This window comes from Mus caroli, chromosome 7, assembly GCF_900094665.2.
Source record: "Mus caroli chromosome 7, CAROLI_EIJ_v1.1, whole genome shotgun sequence".
Classification (NCBI taxonomy): Eukaryota; Metazoa; Chordata; class Mammalia; order Rodentia; family Muridae; genus Mus; species Mus caroli.
The window spans coordinates 18,282,892-18,302,577 of NC_034576.1; the positions used below are offsets into that span (position 1 = coordinate 18,282,892).

The following is a 19,686-nucleotide window of genomic DNA, read 5'->3' on the forward strand; positions in this document are numbered from 1 at the left end:
TGTCCTGGAACTCACTTTGTATACCAGGCTGGCCTCGAACTCAGAAATCCGCCTGCCTCTGCCTCCCGAGTACTGGGATTAAAGGCGTGCGCCACCACGCCCGGCTCCATAGTTCCAACACTCAGGAGGCAGATGTAAAGGAATCGCCCCAAGTCTGAGGCTGGCTGTTCCACACAGTGAGTTCTAGGCCAGCCAGAGCTACGCAGCAGAACCCTGACCACCCCCCCCCCAACACAAAAGACACCTCCCCAACCAAAAAAGCTAAGGGTGGCGATAAACACCTTTAATCTTCACTTGGGAGGCAGAGGCAGGTGGATCTCTGCGCTCTGGTTTACAGAGCGAGTTCCAAGACAGCCAAGGCTACATAAAAAAACTGTCTTAAACAACAACAAAGGATTCCCCCCAAAATGGAGGGAAAAAAACACCTATGATGTGGCTTAGTGGGTAAAGGTGCTACCAAGGCTGATAATTTGAGGTCAAATGCTGGGACTGACATGGTGGACAGAGAAACATGATGTCCTGTGACCACTACATGCACAACACAGCATGTGTATCTGGACACCCCCATAAATACAAATAGATTTTGTAAAAACAAAAAAGAAGGAAAATAGGCCTAAGCCAATAGCTTAGTGGTAGAGCCTCTGCCTAGAATCCCCCAGTGAGGGGCTGGGGGCGTGGCTCAGTGGTAGAGCCCCTGCCTAGAATCCCCCAGTGAGGGGCTGGGGGCGTGGCTCAGTGGTAGAGCCCCTGCCTAGAATTCCCCAGTGAGGGGCTGGGGGCGTGGCTCAGTGGGAGAGCCCCTGCCTAGAATCCCCCAGTGAGGGGCTGGGGGCATGGATCAGTGGTAGAGCCCCTGCCTAGAATCCCCCAGAGAGGGGCTGAGGGCATGGCTCAGTGGAGAACCTGCCTATGTATAAGGCCTGGAGTCCCATCCCTGGGCTGGGAAAACGACAGGCAGCACAATGACTCCTTAGCTGGTAGAGCTTACCTAGAATAATTAGACAGACATGGGTTGCATGCCCAGGAGAAATGAGTTCTGAGAGAAACCACTTAGGGTTGAAACCAGAGCCAAGAAAAGGACTGGCAGCCACTTTAGATAACAGCCAGGACATTTCTCCTTGAGGAGGAAGGTCTATAGCCTCCAGGTACCCCAGACACCACACCAGTTGCCCTATAATCCTAGGCAGTCACTGACTTACTGTCTGCCTCTACAGATCATCCTGGTCAAGATACCTTGGTAAGTGGAAGCAGATAGCAGGCAGTCATCTGTGTCATTGTGGCTTTCTGGAGTTTTAATGTAACCACACGACGCTGGAGAAGGGACTGAGAGTGTGCTGGACAAGGCTGGAGGGAGAAGCACCTAGAGTGGATGTTGGATTTATTTATGTTTATGTGGGATTGCATCTGTTTGGGGATAGTGTCTTAAGAAAAAAGTGCCAGGTGTGGAGGTACAGGGCTGTGATCTCAGCTACTAAGGAGGCTGAAGTAGCAGGGTTGGAAGTTCAAGGCCAGCCTGGACAGTTTAGCAAATGCCTGTCTCAGCAAGCAGGGGAGCTAGAGAGATGGCTCAACAGTTAAGAGCATGTACTGAGTTGGGCAGTGACAGTGCACACTTCTAATCCCAGCACTCAAGAGGAGGATCTCGGCGAGTCTGCGGTCAGCCTCGTTTACAAAGAGTGTCTAGGACAGTCAGGACTCTATTATACAGAGAAGCCCTGTCTCAAAACAATAACAACAAAAACAAAATAAATAAATGGACTGGGGGGGGAGAGAGAGAAAGCTCAGTTGGTAACATGCTGGCCACACAAGTAGGAAGTCCTGAATTCAACCCAAGAACCCAGCCAGGCTCACAATCCTGGTGTAGTTCACATGGATGAAATCCCAGCACTGAAAGAATGGGGACAAGAAGCCCCTGGGGCACACTGGCCAGGCAGCCAAACCAAATCAGCAAACTCCTGGTCAGGAGTTGTTCAAAACTAAGTTGGGACAGTTCACATACACATGCATGTACATACCCTCCCTACATATACATATACATGTATGCACACACAGAGAATACTACTAAGAAAAGGTACACTTAATGGTAGATGTGCTTATGGTAGAAGACATACATAACCTGAATGAATCTTTGGTCCAACTCCAGGATGGGAAAAGAATGAGGGATTACAGAGTTTTATTTCAGCCCCAGCAACTGGAAGATGGAGCTGCCATCTTCTGAGGCAGGGTTGGATGAGGAACTCATGCAGGAGTGAGTTTGAGGTGTCTAGACAATGCACAGACTGTGAGCACTGCCCCCTAGAGATACCTAAGAGCCACTGGAACTCAGGAGAGAGGTTCAGCTCACCCAGGACACGGTCTCTCAGCAGACAGTTTAAGCCCCAAGAGTTTGAAGGACGCCTCAGGTTGTGACGACCAGCAAGCTGGGATAGAACTAGGAAATCCTGCCATCCTGGCTGGAAAGAGCATGCAAGAGTTAGGATCAGTATACCAGCCACTCTGCTTCTTTCCATGGACTCCAACTGAGTCCATGCGTGAGTGTCCAGATGGTTCTCTGCTTTATGGAGCCCACAAAGCCTCTTACTACCATGGGGTCTGTAAGACTTGTAAGGCTTTTGTCCACTAAAGCTGGCCACCAAGTTGCTCAGTCGGTAAGAGCATAAAACTCTCAGGGTGGTGGATTCATGCCTCACCCTGGGCGCCATGCATAACCATGAGGACTTTCTCTGCTTGTCCCAGATTTGAATACTGACACGCAGACTTAGATTTATTTATAATAGCATTAGGCCTCAGCTTACTCTTGTTCCCAACCAGGTCTTACAACCTACATTCTGCCACGTGGCTTGTTACCGCGAAGTCTCACAGCCTGGCCCTGCTTCTTCCTTCAATGTCTGGCTGGCAGATTCTCCCACGCCTGACCGTTTTCCCAGAGTTCCTATCTCTGCCAGATGTCCCGCCTCTTCTCCCCTCCTTTGCTGTAAGCTGTTAGTTTTTTCTTAAACCAATAGGAAGGTGAGAGAGATAGGATGCAGGCAATGAGCAATTGGACAGGATGTCGGGCCTGTAATGAGATGCCCACCTGGTACAGAGATGAGCAGATGAATAGTACACCACCAGGCTTTACACAGTGCATAAAAGGATCACCCCCAGCACAGTGTGATGCATCCACTCCTCGGCATTCAAAGCTTGACTTCATGGGCGTTCCCTGACGTGCTCTAACTTAGGTGGTATTACTAGTGTGTTCCTTTTTGAGATATGGTCTTGCTCTATAGCCTAGGTTCCCCTGCAGCTCCAAAATACAAGTATTTCAAGCAAAAGCCTCGATGGTGGCCTAGCTTGTGTGTGTGTGTGTGTGTCTGTGTGTGTGTTTCTGGTGGGAGAGGTCTTAAAGTGTTTTTATTCCTTCTTTTTGATATGGTCTAATGTAGTCAAAGCTGGCCTTTAATCTGGGTATATAGTGGATGTAGGCCTTAAATGTCTCAAACCTCCTGCCTTGGCTTCCTAAGTACTAGGGTGCCAGCATACCTGGAGGGTGGTGTTCTTAGGAAAGCCTAAATCAAGCCAGGCATGGTAGTGCCACCTGCAATACCTGCACTTAGGAATCGGAAGCAGGAGAATCCGGAGTTGCAGGCTAGCCTGTATCACCTAGAGAGACCCTGTTTCCTTGAAGGAGGGACTGCGAGGTTGTACTAGGGATAGGAGGCCAAAACAGGAAAGGAAGACTTGCAGGCTCTTTGTGACTTACCCAAGGTCTCTATCTTTACAGATACATCAGCCCAGAGCAAGGGAGGCTCCAGCAGCCCAGAGTCCTGGGCCCGGCCCTCTTGCAATCCCCAGGAAGCCAAGGAGCGTGAGTCCGCGTCCCCTGCAGCCATGCAGCCTGTCCAGCTGCCCCGCCTGGCCTTGTCTCCACCGCTCCCTGCCCCTCCACCACCACCCACGGCGCTGGCCCAAGTGGCACCCACATCTCCTAGCCCAACTCCTCCTCGGCCCACCTCAGCCCCAGAGCAGTCCCTGGACTTCCTGCGGGCTCAGCAGGAGACTGCCAATGCTATCAGGGAGCTGGCTGGCACCCTTCGGCAGGGACTGGCCAAACTGAGCGAGGCCCTCAGTGCCCTGTTACCCCTTTTGCCGGGAACCCCAGCTGACCCGCTGCCCCCGCCCCCACCGCCACCTCCGCCCCCACCTCCCAAACCAGTCCTGCCCCCCCCTGCCCCCAAGGTGGAGCTCGCCCCAGAGCCTGTGTCTGTGGTAGCTGCTGTTGTGGATGGGGCTGTAGTGGCAGCGAGGGGAGTGATCATCTCCCCCAGGAGCGAGGAAGGGGTGCCCAAACCACTACCCCCAGCCCCACCACTTCCCCTCCACGACTCACCCCCACACAAGAGGAGGAAAGGTTTCCCTACACGAAAGAGGCGGGGCCGCTGGAAGTCTCCGTGAAATTTACCCTTGTCCACACTCCTGCCTGCAACCCCTCTCCCTGCTTGGCGCAGGCGCAGTCGAGGAGGAAGATGCTCTTTGCCTATCCCAGCTGCACCCTGGCTTCCTGCTCTAGGGGAGTGAGCACCCCACTTCCTGTGCTAGTTAGTGCCTGATTCTCTGGGCGAGTCCCCAGGTGGACTCCCTCAGCCCCTTTCTCTGGTACAGTGGTGTCCGCCTGACTGCCTCCTGTAACCCTAACTTCTAAGCCATCAATTTTATGTTACTATATTGCCCTTTGTGGGGTGGGAGGGGGACCTCCTGGCTCTGCGACATGCTCCTTTGCCTAATAGTTGCTGTTCATGACTTAAGGAGAAGCAACGTGTGGGGACCTCCCTACTTCCCCAGCCCAGACTTCTTCGGAAGGGTTGGCAGTTGCTAGACAAATCAGAATGTAGAAGGCAGAGGACTCCGAGGAGGAGGCAGAATTCTGACTGGGGGAGGTATAGGTTGGGTCCTCTGCCTCTCATTGCTGCGAGGTGTGTCTGACCTCCGGAGCTCAGCCCCTCCCTCCCTTTCTCCTCAGTGCTGACAAGATGTCAATAAACTTATTTTCATACAATTAACTTGAGGCTCTGAGACAGGCCTTGGGAGTCCAGCACTTAGGGACTGCCCCACCCCGCCCCAGAGGCCATGCCTCCTGAACCTGAGGCAGGTGATTGCCCCTCTAAAAGCCTTAACTAACTAACCCTGGTGCAGAAGCACACACTGAAGGTTGTAACAAACGGAGTTTATCTAGGTCTGTTAAGAGCAGTTCAATAAAGTAATTGGGTGGTTACGGGGCAGAACGAGAAATAGGCTTTTACAGCCTTAAAGAGCCTAGCAAGGGATCATGGCTCACACTTGGCGATTCCTGTTAGGGAGGCTTGCTGTGAGTTCAAGGCTAACCTGTGCTTCAGAGACCTATCTTTAGAAAAAGGAAAAATAAAATAAATAAAGCCAGGCATGGTTAATGTATTTTTGAAATCTCAGCCCCCAGGAGGTTAAGGAAGGAGGATCCAGAGCCTCAGGCCAGCCAGCCTGGACCACCTAGTGAGGCCCAGTTTCAAAATAAAAAATACAGGCTGGTAGTACATCTCAGCAGTAGAGCACTTAGCATAAGGCCCTGGATTCCATCCCAGCACCACGTATAAGCAGGAGAAAGTAAATAAACAGTAGTACAGGAAACCTATGGTTGTGAACATAGTATCTCCCAGGAAACGACAAAAATAGGCAATTTGTTTAAGGGAGAAGTGTTAAAATAGTAATGCAGGTGGTAAAATTGTAACGCTGAAATAGAAAGCCAGGGCTGCTGTGACTACTCTGGGGTGGGGGTGAGAAAACCGCCAAGCCTCCACTAAGTGCAAACCTGGAAGGATGCAAGGAAGACATTCAGGGGGAGAAAAATTGAGACCACCAGCGGGGCCCCAGGCCAAGTGAGGGGAAAGGGCGGACGTGAGCTAGGTCCTGGAGACAAACGTCGCTTCTCCTCGCTCCCCCCACCCGCCATAAAAACTAAAAACATGAGGTGCCCACAGCCGATTGGGCCCACCAGGCCATTAAGCACTTGGAGGTTTGGGGTTGCCCTTCCCAGCAATCTCCTCTTGGCTTCCTCATTCCAAATATAAGAGTAATAAGAGCCCCCTACCCCCGGGGGTGGGGGGTGGGGGGAGAGGGCGAGATTCCCTGCTAGCAGTAAGGGGGGGCAAGAATCGGGAAGGCCTCCCCCCGCCCAAGCTTCCAAGCAGAGGAAGTACGTCAGTGCGTCCATCTCGCAGAGCATTTTGGGAATTGTAGTGAGATTGGGGATGTGCCGAGAAGCCAACTCTGTAACCCTTTAGAGACCAAATACGTGCACAGATGGAGCAGAATTGGCAGGCTCAGAGAACGTTCTTTAGCAGATGAGGAAACTAAGGCAGGCGCCTGGCTCGGAAGCCTACAGTCTTATCCTGTAGCCTCTGGGCCGCCCTTGAGGCTAGTACTTAAGACACTGGGGGAGGACAAACTGCCAAGTAGACACTACTCTCCAAGAGTTGCCTGAAACCATCCCCTTGAAACTGTCCAATCAGAGCCTCTCCGCCCCAATTCCCCCAAAGCTGCTGCCTTCCTAACCGGTTATTGGCCCTTCTTGAAGGGGCGGGATTCTAAGAGAGGGCAAGACTCTTCTAGAACTGCTCAGCAAATCAGAGCAGAAACTGCTTTCCGGGTTCTGGGTATGGTCTCGGGACTGTAAACCCACAAGGAGGCTGAAGCAGGGAGATTGCAGCAAGTTTGAGGCCAGCCTAGGCTACATAGGCTAGCCTTCTAGGCCAACCTGAGCTAAATAATAAATCCAAGTCTTAAGAAAGAAAGGGGGGGAGGGGGAATTGCATCCACAGCAACTTGGCCACCCCGAGCATTTATGAAACCATTACCCACTCCTTGGACCTTGTGTGCGAAGCCCGGTTTCCTGGCGAGGCACAGTGAAAATTAAGCACCCAGACCAGCGCGCGCCCTCTTTTCCCGCCACTGCTTTCTGCCCAGTCCCCTTTAAGAAGCAGCCCCGACGGGACTACATTTCCCAGAAGGCTTTGCCCGCGCGTTATGTAACTTTCCCTGCGAAGCGGCCTCTGGGGCAGAAGAAGGAGGTGGAGGCGACGGCGGCCGTTGCAGCGGCGTCGGCGGCGCGAGCGGAGCGGCGGGAGCCTGGGGCGGCGGCGCCCGAGGCCCATCGAGGAGCTGGAGCTGTGCATCGCGGCTCACGGCGCGGACCGGACGGGGGCGCCGACGTGCGTGCTCGTGGCTTGCCTTTTCCACCGGAGGCGGGAGTGAGAGAGAGAGGAAAAAAAAAAAAAGGCTGAGGGCCCAGGGGGCGGGGAAGGGGGGCCGGGCCTGAATCCGGCGGGGAGGCCGAGCCCGAGGCCGGATTGAGCGGCTCGCGCGCCCGTCCCCGGGCACGGCGGAGCGAACGTGGGCGGCGGGTGCACAGCGGGGGCACCTGGCGGCGTTCCGGGGGGCGCCATGGCGTCCGTGCAAGCGTCCCGCCGCCAGTGGTGCTACCTGTGCGACCTGCCCAAGATGCCGTGGGCCATGGTGTGGGACTTCAGCGAGGCTGTGTGCCGCGGGTGCGTGAATTTCGAGGGCGCGGACCGCATCGAGCTGCTCATCGACGCCGCCCGCCAGCTCAAGCGCAGCCACGTGCTCCCCGAGGGCCGCTCGCCCGGACCCCCGGCTCTCAAGCACCCGACCTCCAAGGACCTAGCCTCCACGGGCTCCCAGGGCTCCCAGTTGCCACCCCCGCAGGCCCAGGCGCAGCCATCGGGGACCGGAGGTAGCGTCTCAGGCCCGGACCGCTATGACAGAGCTACTTCATCCAGCCGCCTGGCGCTGCCTTCGCCGGCTTTGGAGTACACCCTGGGGTCCCGCTTGGCCAACGGGCTGGGCCGCGAGGAGGCCGTGGCGGAAGGGGCACGCAGGGCTTTGCTTGGCTCCATCCCCAGCTTGATGCCCCCCGGGCTGCTGGCAGCTGCAGTGTCTGGCCTCGGAGGCCGAGCTCTGACGCTGGCACCTGGCTTAAGCCCCGCTCGTCCACTTTTCGGCTCCGATTTCGAGAAGGAGAAGCAGCAGAGGAATGCGGACTGCTTGGCAGAACTGAACGAGGCCATGCGGGGCCGGGCGGAGGAGTGGCATGGGCGTCCCAAGGCTGTAAGGGAACAGCTACTGGCTCTGTCCGCCTGTGCCCCTTTCAATGTCCGATTCAAGAAGGACCACGGGCTGGTGGGTCGGGTGTTCGCCTTTGATGCCACTGCCCGCCCTCCGGGCTATGAGTTCGAGCTGAAGCTCTTCACCGAATACCCCTGTGGTTCTGGCAATGTGTACGCGGGGGTCCTTGCAGTGGCTCGCCAGATGTTTCATGATGCTCTTCGAGAGCCAGGGAAGGCCCTGGCCTCATCGGGCTTCAAGTACCTCGAGTATGAACGGCGCCATGGTTCAGGGGAATGGCGCCAGTTAGGAGAGCTGCTTACGGATGGGGTCCGCAGCTTCCGAGAGCCTGCTCCTGCGGAGGCCCTGCCCCAGCAGTACCCAGAACCGGCCCCTGCTGCTCTGTGTGGCCCACCTCCAAGAGCCCCATCCCGAAACCTGGCGCCCACTCCACGCCGTCGCAAAGCATCCCCTGAGCCCGAGGGTGAGACAGCTGGGAAGATGACCACGGAGGAGCAGCAACAGCGGCACTGGGTGGCACCAGGCGGTCCATACTCTACAGAGACCCCTGGTGTGCCCTCACCTATTGCTGCCCTCAAGAATGTGGCTGAGGCTCTGGGCCACTCACCCAAGGACCCTGGTGGGGGTGGAGGCTCTGTCCGCGCAGGGGGTGCTAGCCCCGCAGCTTCCTCCACAAGCCAACCACCGGCCCAGCATCGTCTGGTGGCACGCAATGGAGAGGCAGAAGTCAGTCCCACTGCCGGGGCAGAAGCTGTCAGCGGGGGTGGTAGCGGCACAGGGGCGACCCCTGGAGCCCCCTTGTGCTGTACCCTGTGCAGAGAAAGGCTGGAAGACACCCACTTCGTGCAGTGTCCCTCGGTACCCGGACACAAGTTCTGCTTTCCTTGCTCCCGAGAGTTTATCAAGGCACAGGGCCCAGCCGGAGAGGTGTACTGCCCCAGTGGAGACAAATGTCCACTGGTGGGTTCCTCTGTCCCCTGGGCCTTCATGCAGGGCGAGATCGCTACTATTCTTGCTGGTGACATCAAGGTCAAGAAAGAAAGGGACCCCTAGGCTGCCACTGCCAGGCTTCTTTCCCCTCCCCCTTAACCATCACCGCATCTGCGGATAAATTATTCCCTACCGCACCCAATCCTGTACCACCCTAACCTATGTATATACCCTTTCCTCTGCCCAGATGGGTCCCCTGGGGTAGATACATTGTGGGTGGGGGGAGAGAGCTTGTGGCTCCTGTCAGAGCGGGTGTTTGGGGTTCCTGGGCCCCTCCTTTCTTTTTCCTTTCTTGGCTTGGCTTTCCTGCTGTTGGTAGTTGGGTGAGAGGTACCCCGCTTGTCCTTGAGAAGGGACCTCCTGAGAACTCGCTCTTTATAAACGAAGCAAAAGCATTTTATTGTTCCCCCTCTCCCACCCTTTTCCTCCTTCAATAAACTGAGAGATGGGTTGTTCTTTTTTCCCCCTTGTTCCCTTTAGTTTTTATGAGATGCTGCGCCCCCTTCGGGATTGGACTTGTCCTGCGCGCGAGAGGACTTCTGCGTTGTGACCACTAGGTGGTGCCTTTTGTCCAGTGGGCTGCTGTTTGTAGTAGTGTACGTTTGCTGTGCTCTGATTAAAGGTGTAGTCGAGGCCGGTTTTGCAGACGATGGTACTGAGATTCTGACAGGGCTCGGCTCCTGCACGGCGATCACAAACAAACTTGAGAATAGGTTTGCACTACAGCTGGCCCTCTGAATGCAGAGACATCAGAGGAGGGAAAGGAAGTAGGAGGCTTTCTAGAGGTAGTTTACTTGAAGATATTTCTAGAGTTGAACCTTCCTGGGTAAATGTGTATGGAAGCAGGATGGTACCTTCTTGCTTCATATAGTGCCCGAGTGATGGACACACCTAAGAAACCTGAACTGGGCTCACGCCCTTCATCTGGGGACAGTGGCTATCACCCTAAAACACTTAGGAGCTAAGTAAAAGGCTCCCGCCCACCGCGGCTGCTTCTGATGTGTGTGCGGCCTTGTCCCGCACCTGTCCTGGGTGACTGATCATTAACCAGGATTTCCTGCCCGCTGGCGTCATGGGGGCGGGGTCTGGGGCCTAGGCAGACTATGGCAAAACAGGGGTTAAAAAGAGGGGGTGGCCCCAGCAGTCACGCCCTGGCCCCCACTTGAGACCCTGACATGGAGATTCCGGGAAGGGATACAATGGTAAGCCAATGAGACAGTGTCCAGTGAGGACCAGCGACCCAAGGATAACCCTGATCTCCCCAGGTGTCTCCTCACTGCCTTGTGCCCCTCCTTCACCTGAAGACAGACATAGCCCCAGCTCTCTGCAGGACCCTGAGTAATGTTTCCCCCAGCCCGGTAGGGAGCACATACCTGCTCAGGCAACCCAACCCAAGCACCACCAGCCTCGGCTCAGGGCAGGGCTGGGAAAACTATCCCTGATTAAATACACCAGGTGATAAACAGGAGCTGGGGTGGTGCTGGAGAGAGCACCCCTCCCTCAGAGGACTCCCTGTTTGATCCAGGGCTGCAGACCCAAGCACCCTCTCTTCCCCCCTCCCCCTAAATCCTCAGGACTAGAGGCCTCCTCACACCTGGCCACCGTGCTCCAGGAAGGGCTCACAGCTGTGGAAGACACCTGGTCCTTTAAGAGCAGCTGGTAGGTGGGGGCGGGGGGCAGGGGAGTCACCCCCAGCCTGGCTGCTGTGTATTTTAGATAGAGGTTGGGTTAACTATTAACAGAACAGACAGCCTGACCTGTGTGGGGGGTGGGGGGAACTGGGTCAGTTCCCCTTCCCCCAGTGCCCAGGTGGGGTTAGGGTGGAAGGATTTGGGGACCAGAGAGTAGGCCGAAAGACTAAGGAATATGCTGCAGAGACATCCTGAAAAATGTGGGAAACCACAGAAGTAGGGAAGAGAGGAGCAAGTGGCTAGTTGGTGAGGACTGGGAGTGGGGCTCAGTGGTAGAACCCTGGCCTAGAGGCCAGTTGAAGGCCTGAGTGTGTGACTCAGTGGCAGAGGGTTTGCCTAAGGTCTACAGTAAAGAGCTGGGGGTGTGGTTCAGTGGTAGAGCCCCTGCCTAAGCATCTGGGAGGGCGTGGGTTCCATCCCCAACACCACAAAAAGCCTTTTTAAAATTCTATGTCCAGTGCTGTTTTATCTACATGTGTGTCTGTATGATCCCCTGCCATGTAGGTACTGGGAACTGAACCTGGGTCCTCTGGAAGAGAAGCCAGTGCTCTTAACCCCTAAGCCATCTCTCCAGCCCCACAAACACTTTTCCAGAGAGACATGGAAAACAGAGAAGCTCGAAAGTGAGGCAAAAACTGAGGAAAACAGAGGAGGAGTGAGTTTAATGGAGGCATGTCCAGAAAGGTTGAGGAAGGGGATGTACAAGCGGGGAGACAGAATGATGCCCACAGTCCTGGCACTCAGGACACCGAGGAAGAAAGTGGGCACAAGTTCCTGGCTGGACTGGGCAGCATGGAACAGCCCATCTCAGAAAGCAAACAAAGATGGAAAAGAAAAGAAAGCAGGTGAGGACAAAGGAAGATTTAATGACTGCCTCACTCCTGCACTGTGAGCCCCCAGAGGGGAAGGCCCGGGCTGCTACACTGTACCCTCTGCATCACCCAGCCCAGAGTTAGTAGTCTAAGGGATGCATAAACAAACAGGATCCTTAACCCTCAGTAAAAATGGCTCAGCCACCATGGGGTGACAAGTCCCGGGTCAGATGCTTCAGTTTATAGAGTTGTGAATGCAGCCTCTGTTCCCAGAAATGACTGTTCAATTGAGAGACACGGACCCTTAAACCATGGCAGCCACAGGAGCTCAAGTCATAAGAAAAGACAGGCCAGGGAAAGGCACGTTGCTATTTTAGAAAGGGTTCGCTGAGGACCAAAGGAAAGAAAGGAGCATGTCAAGAGAGATGAGTGTGGTTCACATGTGCAAAGGTCCTGTGGTAGTAACCTGCTTGCTTCTTCACCAAAGCAGCCATGAGCCAGAGCAAGTCCTATGGGGAAAGGCCACCTAAGGATCTTAGGACAACCAGGAACAACAGATGCAGACAGACAGCAACGTGGAGAAGTCCTGTCCTACAACTCTCTCCACCAGGAAAGCCCCTCAGACCCTGGAAAAAGGATTCTAGGTGCCCCTGTATGCCTGCCCATGCCCTGCCCACTCACACCTTGGGCAGAGGAAGCTGGCAGGCCCCCACAGGAACTTTTGTGTGTGTGTGGGGGGGGGGTGTCAGTGAATAGAGGCGAGGCGGGTAAGCAGGAACGAAAAGAGGAGTGTCGAGCAGGCAGGCCTCGGGCTGCGGCTACACAAAGGCCCTAGTGTCTGCCCCTCCTGCCCCCATACAGATATAAATAAGATGTACATATACCTTTTTATATATACCAGCGGGCTGGGGCAGAGGCTGGGGGCCCACTCTATCCCTGAAGGGCCAAGGCACAGCACAGTCTGCCACTGTGGCCAAGACTTGAACCAACTGAGAAGGTGGGAGAAGATTCCATGGTAAAAAGCAGCTTGAGAGCCCAGAGTTGGGAAATAACACAATAAAGTGATTCTGAAGTTGCAGACACAAACTGGGCTGGCAAGAAGGAAAGGATGGAGAAAGACCGACAGCAGAATCAAGAGATGGCAGGGAAAGCCAGAGCCATGGAAACACAGGCAAAAGGAAGTTTGTACAGAAAGACACCAAGAGATTAAAATACAGGGAGCACAGGTGTGGCGGCCTGTCACCCCAGCACCTGGGAGGTGACGTTAGGAGGAACAAGATAGAGTTCAGCGTCATCCCCGGCAACAAAGGGAGTTTGTGTCCAGCCTGAGCTATATAGCTCAGAAAAACAAAAGAATGCCCCCCCAACTCCACTAAAATAGATGAATTTAAAAAAAAAAAAAAGACTAGGGCTAGGCACATAGTTCCCTTGGCAGAGTGTTTGTCTAGTGTGCAAGAAGCACTGGGTTCAATACACAACACCTCATGAGCTGGACATGGTGGCTCATGCCAGTAATGGCAGCAATGTAGAGGTAGAAACAGGAGAATGGGTCATGCAAGGCCATCCTCAGCTACAGAGGGAACTGGAGGCTAGCACAGGCTCCATGAGATCCTAGAGCAATGGTTCTCAACCTATGAGTTGTGACCTCTTGTGGGGGAGGGTCGAATAACCCTTTCACAGGAGTTACCTAAGGTCATCTGCACAACAGATATTTCCATTACATCTGCATCTAACTATCAGATATTTACATGACAGTAGTAAAATTATAGTTATGAAGTAACATTGAGATTATTAATGTTGGGGGTCACCAAAATATAAGGGGTCACAGCATTAGAAAGGTTGAGAACCACTACCCCAGAAAGAGACAGACAGACAGACATAGAGACAGACAGACAAACAGAGATAAAGGGACAGACCAGGCTGAGGCCAAGACTGGGTCTGTGAGTGCAGGGTGGCTGGGGGCATGTCAGTGGGCTGTGATCCAGCTGGGCTGGGAGCAGTCCTAAGAGAAGGGAGCAGAGGTGAGGGAGGTGCCCTGGGCCTCCGGAGCCTCCTGTTTACCTGAGGCAGGCATGGCAAACAGGCGTCCAGCTTGGACCACAGCAGCCAGGGTAGGCTGGGCTGGGCCGCAGTTCTGGCACTGGTGGGCCAGACACGCCCACCTGTGGCCTGAGTGGTGAGTAACACACACACACTGGCACCAGGGTAGATGGTGACACATTCGTGGACAGACACAGTGACGCACAGTGACCAATATAGGCAGATGTGCAAGTTGGAGGGACAGAGACACATAATGTGATACACAGAAGAGTGACACGTAAAGGTGCCCAGTGACAGACACAATGACAAGTGACAGACAGTGACCAAGATACGGAAGCACACATGTATGCTAAAAGACACCCGTCACAGAACAGCAGAGAAACATCAAAATGACACTAAGAAAGGTAAAGAGCTATATGACAAGCATGACCAGAACACATACATACATACACATACACACATATACATACATACATGCATACATACACACACACATATATATATATATTCACACACATACATATACTCACATGCATATATTTACACAATACACACACACACATACATACACACACACACACCTGTAAACTTTTATAGGTGAGGCTGCTCCCATTCCAAACTGTGGCAGGAAGTGGGGGGCTATTCTCTAGAACAGTGGAGGTCCAGGGCACTAAGTCAGAGCCAGTGGGCCTTCCTGGGACCCTCACCCCCACCCCAGTTGTGTGACCTTAATCGTCAAGCTAGCTCCATGCTTCAGTTTTTGCCTGTAATAAAGTGAGGGTCCCTAAAAAGGAATTATTCAATTACTTATTACTTATCAAGTTTTCTTGTTTGTTTAAGAGACAGACACACTATGTAGCTATGTAGCCTAGGTTGGCCCCCAAACAGTCCTGCCTACAGATGTGGGTTACTAGGCCCAACAGCTGGGGCCACTTCTATAGTCATCACCTCATCTCAAAGCGTCCCGAGTATATAGCTCCATGCTCAAGCTGGGACCCAGGCCCCTAGCCTCGGTTTCCTGCCCACAGGTCTTTTCCTTAATGTCATGTCAACCCCACAACCCAGCCCTCTCTCTATTCCCATGCTTACCCCCACCCCAGTGACCCATCCCTCATCGCGTCCTCCTGTCTGTCCACACGTCCCACGTCTGATGGTGGTACTTTTCCACGTTGGACACCAGCCGGCTGTCCCTGGGGGGGGTGGGGGGGTCACACCTGCCCACGCCAGGCGAGGCCAGGCGAGCTGGTGGCCACCAGAAACCCCGACAGATGGCCCCACCCTCCCCTAAGGACCCTACAACAACACCCCGCCTCTCAGGCCACCTGAGGTCCCCAGTGGGGCAGCCTGAGGCCCGAGCCTGGGGACAGGAAGCCCCAGGCCTGGCTACCCTGAAAGCCTCTTTCAACCCGGGCCTCCTCCCGCCGCCACCGACTCCTCCTGCGGAATAATATTTGGGCTGTTGGCCCGGTGGGGGGGGGGGGGGGGGGGGGGGCCAGATCCGGAGGCCGCCGGGGAGAAGCCAGAAACCGCAGGGCTTCCTGCCTCGGGCCGGCGACCCCCAGGCCCGGGGGAGGGACAGGGCCCGGGGAGACTGAGGGCCTTTCTCTCGGCCCCAGTTGTTTTTTCCAGGAACCGGGAGGAATTCCCCAGGACAGCCAGCCTGGTGGGACGGCTGACAACTGGGAGCCAGCAAGGCAGGGGGCGGGGGTGACACGCGGCCCGGGCAAGGCGGGACTGCGACAGAAATAGAGGGACCCGCCTGCCAGGCGGCAGGTAGAGGCGGAAACTCTGAACTGGAAGAGGGAGGCCAAAGAAGAGAGCCAAGGAGGGGCCAGAGTGTGGGTGACTAGAAAGACTGACAGAGTGGACCTAGCTAGCTCCATAGGTAAGTGATTGCTCAGAATAAATCAGTATAGACCAGGTGTACATCCCTGTAATCTTCACAAGGAGAAGACAGAGGCAGGGGGATTGCCGTGAGTTTGAGCACCCCAGAGTATGAGACCTTCTTTCAAAAATAAATAAAATAAAGGTTTCTCTCTCTCTCCCCCCCTCTCTCCCCCCTCTCCCCCCCACCTTCAAGTCTTGCATTCTTTTCCCTTCTTCCCCCAAATTGAATAGCCTATAGTTTCTGTAGGTTTCTATAGTCCTAAAGCTTCAGGTGTGTGTATGTGTGTGTGTCTGCAAGGTGGGGGAGGGGCGATGGCCTTGGTCACTGCAAAGCCACCTCCCCCCTGGCTGCTCTGGCCCCACTACTGTGCGGGGGCTGCTATCTATGAACAAACTGTCCTTGGGGTCAGGGACAACAAAGAGCCAAAGGTCACATTGCTGCTTCCCCCCCCCCCAGCCCTTCCCCCACAGAGGCCACCAGCTCCCTAGGATAGGAAGAAGGGCACAGAGGAACACACATTTAGGTGTTTGAGCCTCACAGGGTCCACCAAGAAAAAGACACTAAGAGATGGACATGGTGCCTTTTTAATGGCCAAACACAGGCAGTATTCCCAAGCCCCAGACAAGAACTTGACCTCAGTAGCAACTCCCTACACCCACACTAACCCTTTCTCACAGACAGGGTGGGGATGGGCTTCAGAGAAAAGTCACAGGGTCTGCTCACCTCTCCCCCAAACCCAACCCCCACCAAGGAGATGGTGACGGCAGGCCTGTGGTAACCATCTATCTTGGTGCATAGCAGCATGCTGAGATGTCACCTTGCCAATACGGTGACCTTCCATGCATCCAGAATGTCAAAAAAGACACCATGTGATATGGTGGCCAACTTGCCGTCTGCTGTACCAAGAAGTCTGCCAAAAAAAAAAAGAAAGAAAGAAAAGAAAAAAAAGAAAAAAAAGGCGATCCCAGGATAAAATGGGCCAAAGAAGATGTGTTCTGTCACATACTCAAAAGGTCAATCAAGATGTCCAACACAGCATCCAAAGGGCCAGATATGTGTCATTCAACATCACGACCATCAGGCGCCCAGTGGATCAATCACCCAATGGCTTCACTTAATATGACAGCTTTCAGAGTACACCAGTCTAACTGCCTTCACAATATGTTCAACATGACCACCTTCGCAGCACTTCCAAACGCATCTGCCTTCCTAATACCCCAACCCTAGGCCCACCACAGAGTCCATGGCAGTTACCACAGTAGCCAATGGGTCATATCACAGTAATAGACCAAATAAGATGTTAATTAATGGGACAAGCAAAGTGTAACCAGAAAGATCAGAGCCCAAGAACGTCGCAGCTCACGCCCATCGTGGCCCACGTTCCCAATTGCGCTGCTAGGATGCATTAAGCAGAGAGCGGGAATAGAGGCTCTGGTAGTAGACTCCAGGCTCCCCACTCTCAGCCCCGTAGCCCCCAAACCCCACATCCAGTTTGGAAGGTGTCGATGTCTGTTCTGACATCAGGTTGTTGATAGAGAAAGGGTGGTTGAAGTTGTAGGGCGCATCCAACTTTAGTTCCCCCGGGAGCTCCAGGCCGCTGAAATAAGGTGTGGACGAAGGAGGTGAGGCGCAGTTCAGACCCCCCACATCATCCCCACTCTGGGCCTCGGGCTCAGATGGCGTAGGCTGGGGCTGAGCTGGGGAGGTGACTGCAGTGGCAGCTGTAGTGGTGGCAGAGGTAGCTGACCCCGCAGTACCATTCCTGCTGGCCGATGTGGAGCTGTTTCCTTTCTTTGCCTTCTCCTCCAGCTTGAAGCGCTTCTGACGGCGGAGATAGCAGCCGTTCTCAAACATATTCCCAGAGCTGGGATGCAACGCCCAGTAGGAGCCTTTGCCTGGCTTGTCTGGGGAGCGTGCCACCTTGACGAAGCAGTCATTGAAGGACAGCGAATGCCGGATGGAGTTCTGCCAACGTTGCTGGTTCTCCCGGTAGTACGGGAAGAGGTCCATGATCCATTGGTAGATTTCACTCAGGGTCAGCATCTTGCCTGGCGCCTGCTGAATAGCCATGGTTATGAGAGAGATATAGGAATATGGTGGTTTGGCGTGGGCCAGTGGCCGCCGGTACCCCTTTGCCATTTCCTTTCCATGTACAAGCCCGGGCCCTGGGGCTACATACCCGGAAGCACTGCCTCCGGTGCTGCCACCAGTGCCCAAGCTTGGGAAGGTGGGCCCCAAGGGCGCGGTGGGGGCTGGGGGTGCCAGGGGTCCTGTAGGCAGTGGGGAGGCCTGAAGCCCTCCGGGAGGGTAGGGAGAGCTGAGTGGGTTCAAGGTCATGTAGGAGTTGAGAGGGGCCATGGTGGGCACAGGATTCACTGGAGAATACACCTGGAGGGAGAGAGACAGGGGTACATCGATGGATTCACACTCTACTCAGCAAAAGAGCTCTCCAATCAGGTCTACCCATGTTTTTAGAGGTAGTCTCATCTAGCCCAGGCTAGCCTCAACCTTGCTATGTGATCCAAGGATGACTTTGAATTCCTGATTTGTCTCCAGCTTCCAGTAGCTGGGTATGAAGGTGTGGGCTGGCGTGCCCAGCTCACCTTCCTGTCCAACCTTTTCCATGAATCCTGTCCATCATTACGTCTCTCCAGAGGTAGCTACTTTCCCAAGTCCTGTCTCCTGCTTGCACTCCTGGGCTCTGTCCCCTTCCATACCTTCAAGGCCATGTTTTAACACTGTTTCTAGTGTCTCAGACTTTCTGAAACCTTTTTAGGGTATCCACTAGGTTAATGACATTTCCTTTTTTTTTCTTGACTTTTTGACTTTTTGTATTTTCAAGTCAGACAGGATCTTACCATGTAGACCAGGCTGGCCTCGAACTCATAGATGTGTCTGCTTCTGCCTCCTGAGTGCTGGGATTAAAAGCTGTGCTACCAGTGCCCAGCAAGAGCATTTTCTTTTTTTTAATTTTTTTTAAAGATTTATTTATTTATTTATTACATATAAGTACACTGTAGCTGTCTTCAGACACACCAGAAGAAGGAGTCAGATCTTGTTACGGATGGTTGTGAGCCACCATGTGGTTGCTGGGATTTGAACTTCGGACCTCTGGAAGCAGTCGGGTGCTCTTACCTGCTGAGCCATCTCACCAGCCCCAAGAGCATTTTCAAAATCACACAGAAGTATCAGTTCTACCAGGTATGGTGGTACAGGCCTGTAATCCCAACTATGTGGGATGCTAATGATTACAAGTTCAAGGCCAGCCTGGGTTTCAGAGACTTCTAGGACATCCTGAACTTATTAGGATAGTGTCACAAAATAATAAAAAAGAAGGGCTAGGGAGTGTCGCTCAGTGGTTGAGCCCCTGCCTAGAATCCCCCAGTGAGGGGCCGGGGGCGTGGCTAAATGGTAGAGCCCCTGCCTAGAATCCCCCAGTGAGGGGCTGGGGGCGTGGCTCAGTGGTAGAGCCCCTGCCTAGAATCCCCCAGTGAGGGGCCGGGGGCGTGGCTAAATGGTAGACTGCTTACCTAGCATACAGTAAGCCCCTGATTCACTCTCCAGTAAACCAAAAGAGAAAGATTTTCATCAACCTTTTGTACCCTCTTATGAGAGTACTACAAGTTTCTTATTGATCTGCAACATCTGCTATTGCAATCGGCCAAAGGTCTACCACCTGCTCATGTCCTGCCTGTTGTGTGGCAAAAGTGGAAGACGGTGCCCCTCTTCCCTCTTCCCATTAAGCCCTATTTATTCGTTTGTTTGTGTTTGAGATGAAGCGTTACTGTGTAGCTCAGGCTGCTCTCAGACTCACTTTAGACAGCTTCTGAAACGCCGCCGTAGTTACACTAGTAAATGAGCGCTTCTTTAAATTAGGGGCCAGCAAGTGGCTTGGTGGGTAAAGACACTTGGCGCCAAGCCTAACAACACAAGTTCGATCCTCAGAACCCCACCTGGTGGAAGGAGACAACTGGCTCTTGACACTTGCCCTCACTGTGGCGCTGTGTGATCATATTTATTTATTTATTTATTTATTTATTTATTTATTTATTTTTGGTTTTTCGAGACAGGGTTTCTCTGTATAGTCCTGGCTGTCCTGGAACTCACTTTG

General features: G+C 53.8%; 3 protein-coding genes across 3 annotated transcripts in view; 2 read left to right on the plus strand and 1 right to left on the minus strand.

Moving 5' to 3' along the window:
* The window catches only part of Mypop (Myb related transcription factor, partner of profilin), a 10,634-nt gene extending 5,595 nt beyond the window's left edge, over window positions 1-5,039 (plus strand). Inside the window, exon 3 of the mRNA XM_021167835.1 lies at window positions 3,764-5,039. Within this exon, the coding sequence (XP_021023494.1) occupies window positions 3,764-4,434 (671 nt within the window). The 3' untranslated portion in view covers window positions 4,435-5,039. The remainder of the gene's footprint in view (window positions 1-3,763) is intronic.
* A 2,030-nt stretch (window positions 5,040-7,069) lies between these two features.
* On the plus strand, window positions 7,070-9,615 carry Irf2bp1 (interferon regulatory factor 2 binding protein 1). The gene has a single exon (XM_021167105.2). The coding sequence runs from the start codon at window positions 7,453-7,455 to the stop codon at window positions 9,205-9,207; it is 1,755 nt and encodes a 584-aa protein (XP_021022764.1). The 5' UTR covers window positions 7,070-7,452; the 3' UTR covers window positions 9,208-9,615.
* Window positions 9,616-16,141: 6,526 nt separating this feature from the next.
* Foxa3 (forkhead box A3) overlaps window positions 16,142-19,686 on the minus strand; it is a 10,003-nt gene continuing 6,458 nt past the window's right edge. The window contains exon 2 of the mRNA XM_021167453.1: window positions 16,142-17,963. Within this exon, the coding sequence (XP_021023112.1) occupies window positions 16,971-17,963 (993 nt within the window). The 3' untranslated portion in view covers window positions 16,142-16,970. The remainder of the gene's footprint in view (window positions 17,964-19,686) is intronic.

Bases quoted from the DNA above. Each gene is read 5' to 3' on its own strand.
- Irf2bp1 (XM_021167105.2), top strand. From the start codon at position 7,453: ATGGCGTCCGTGCAAGCGTCCCGCCGCCAGTGGTGCTACCTGTGCGAC.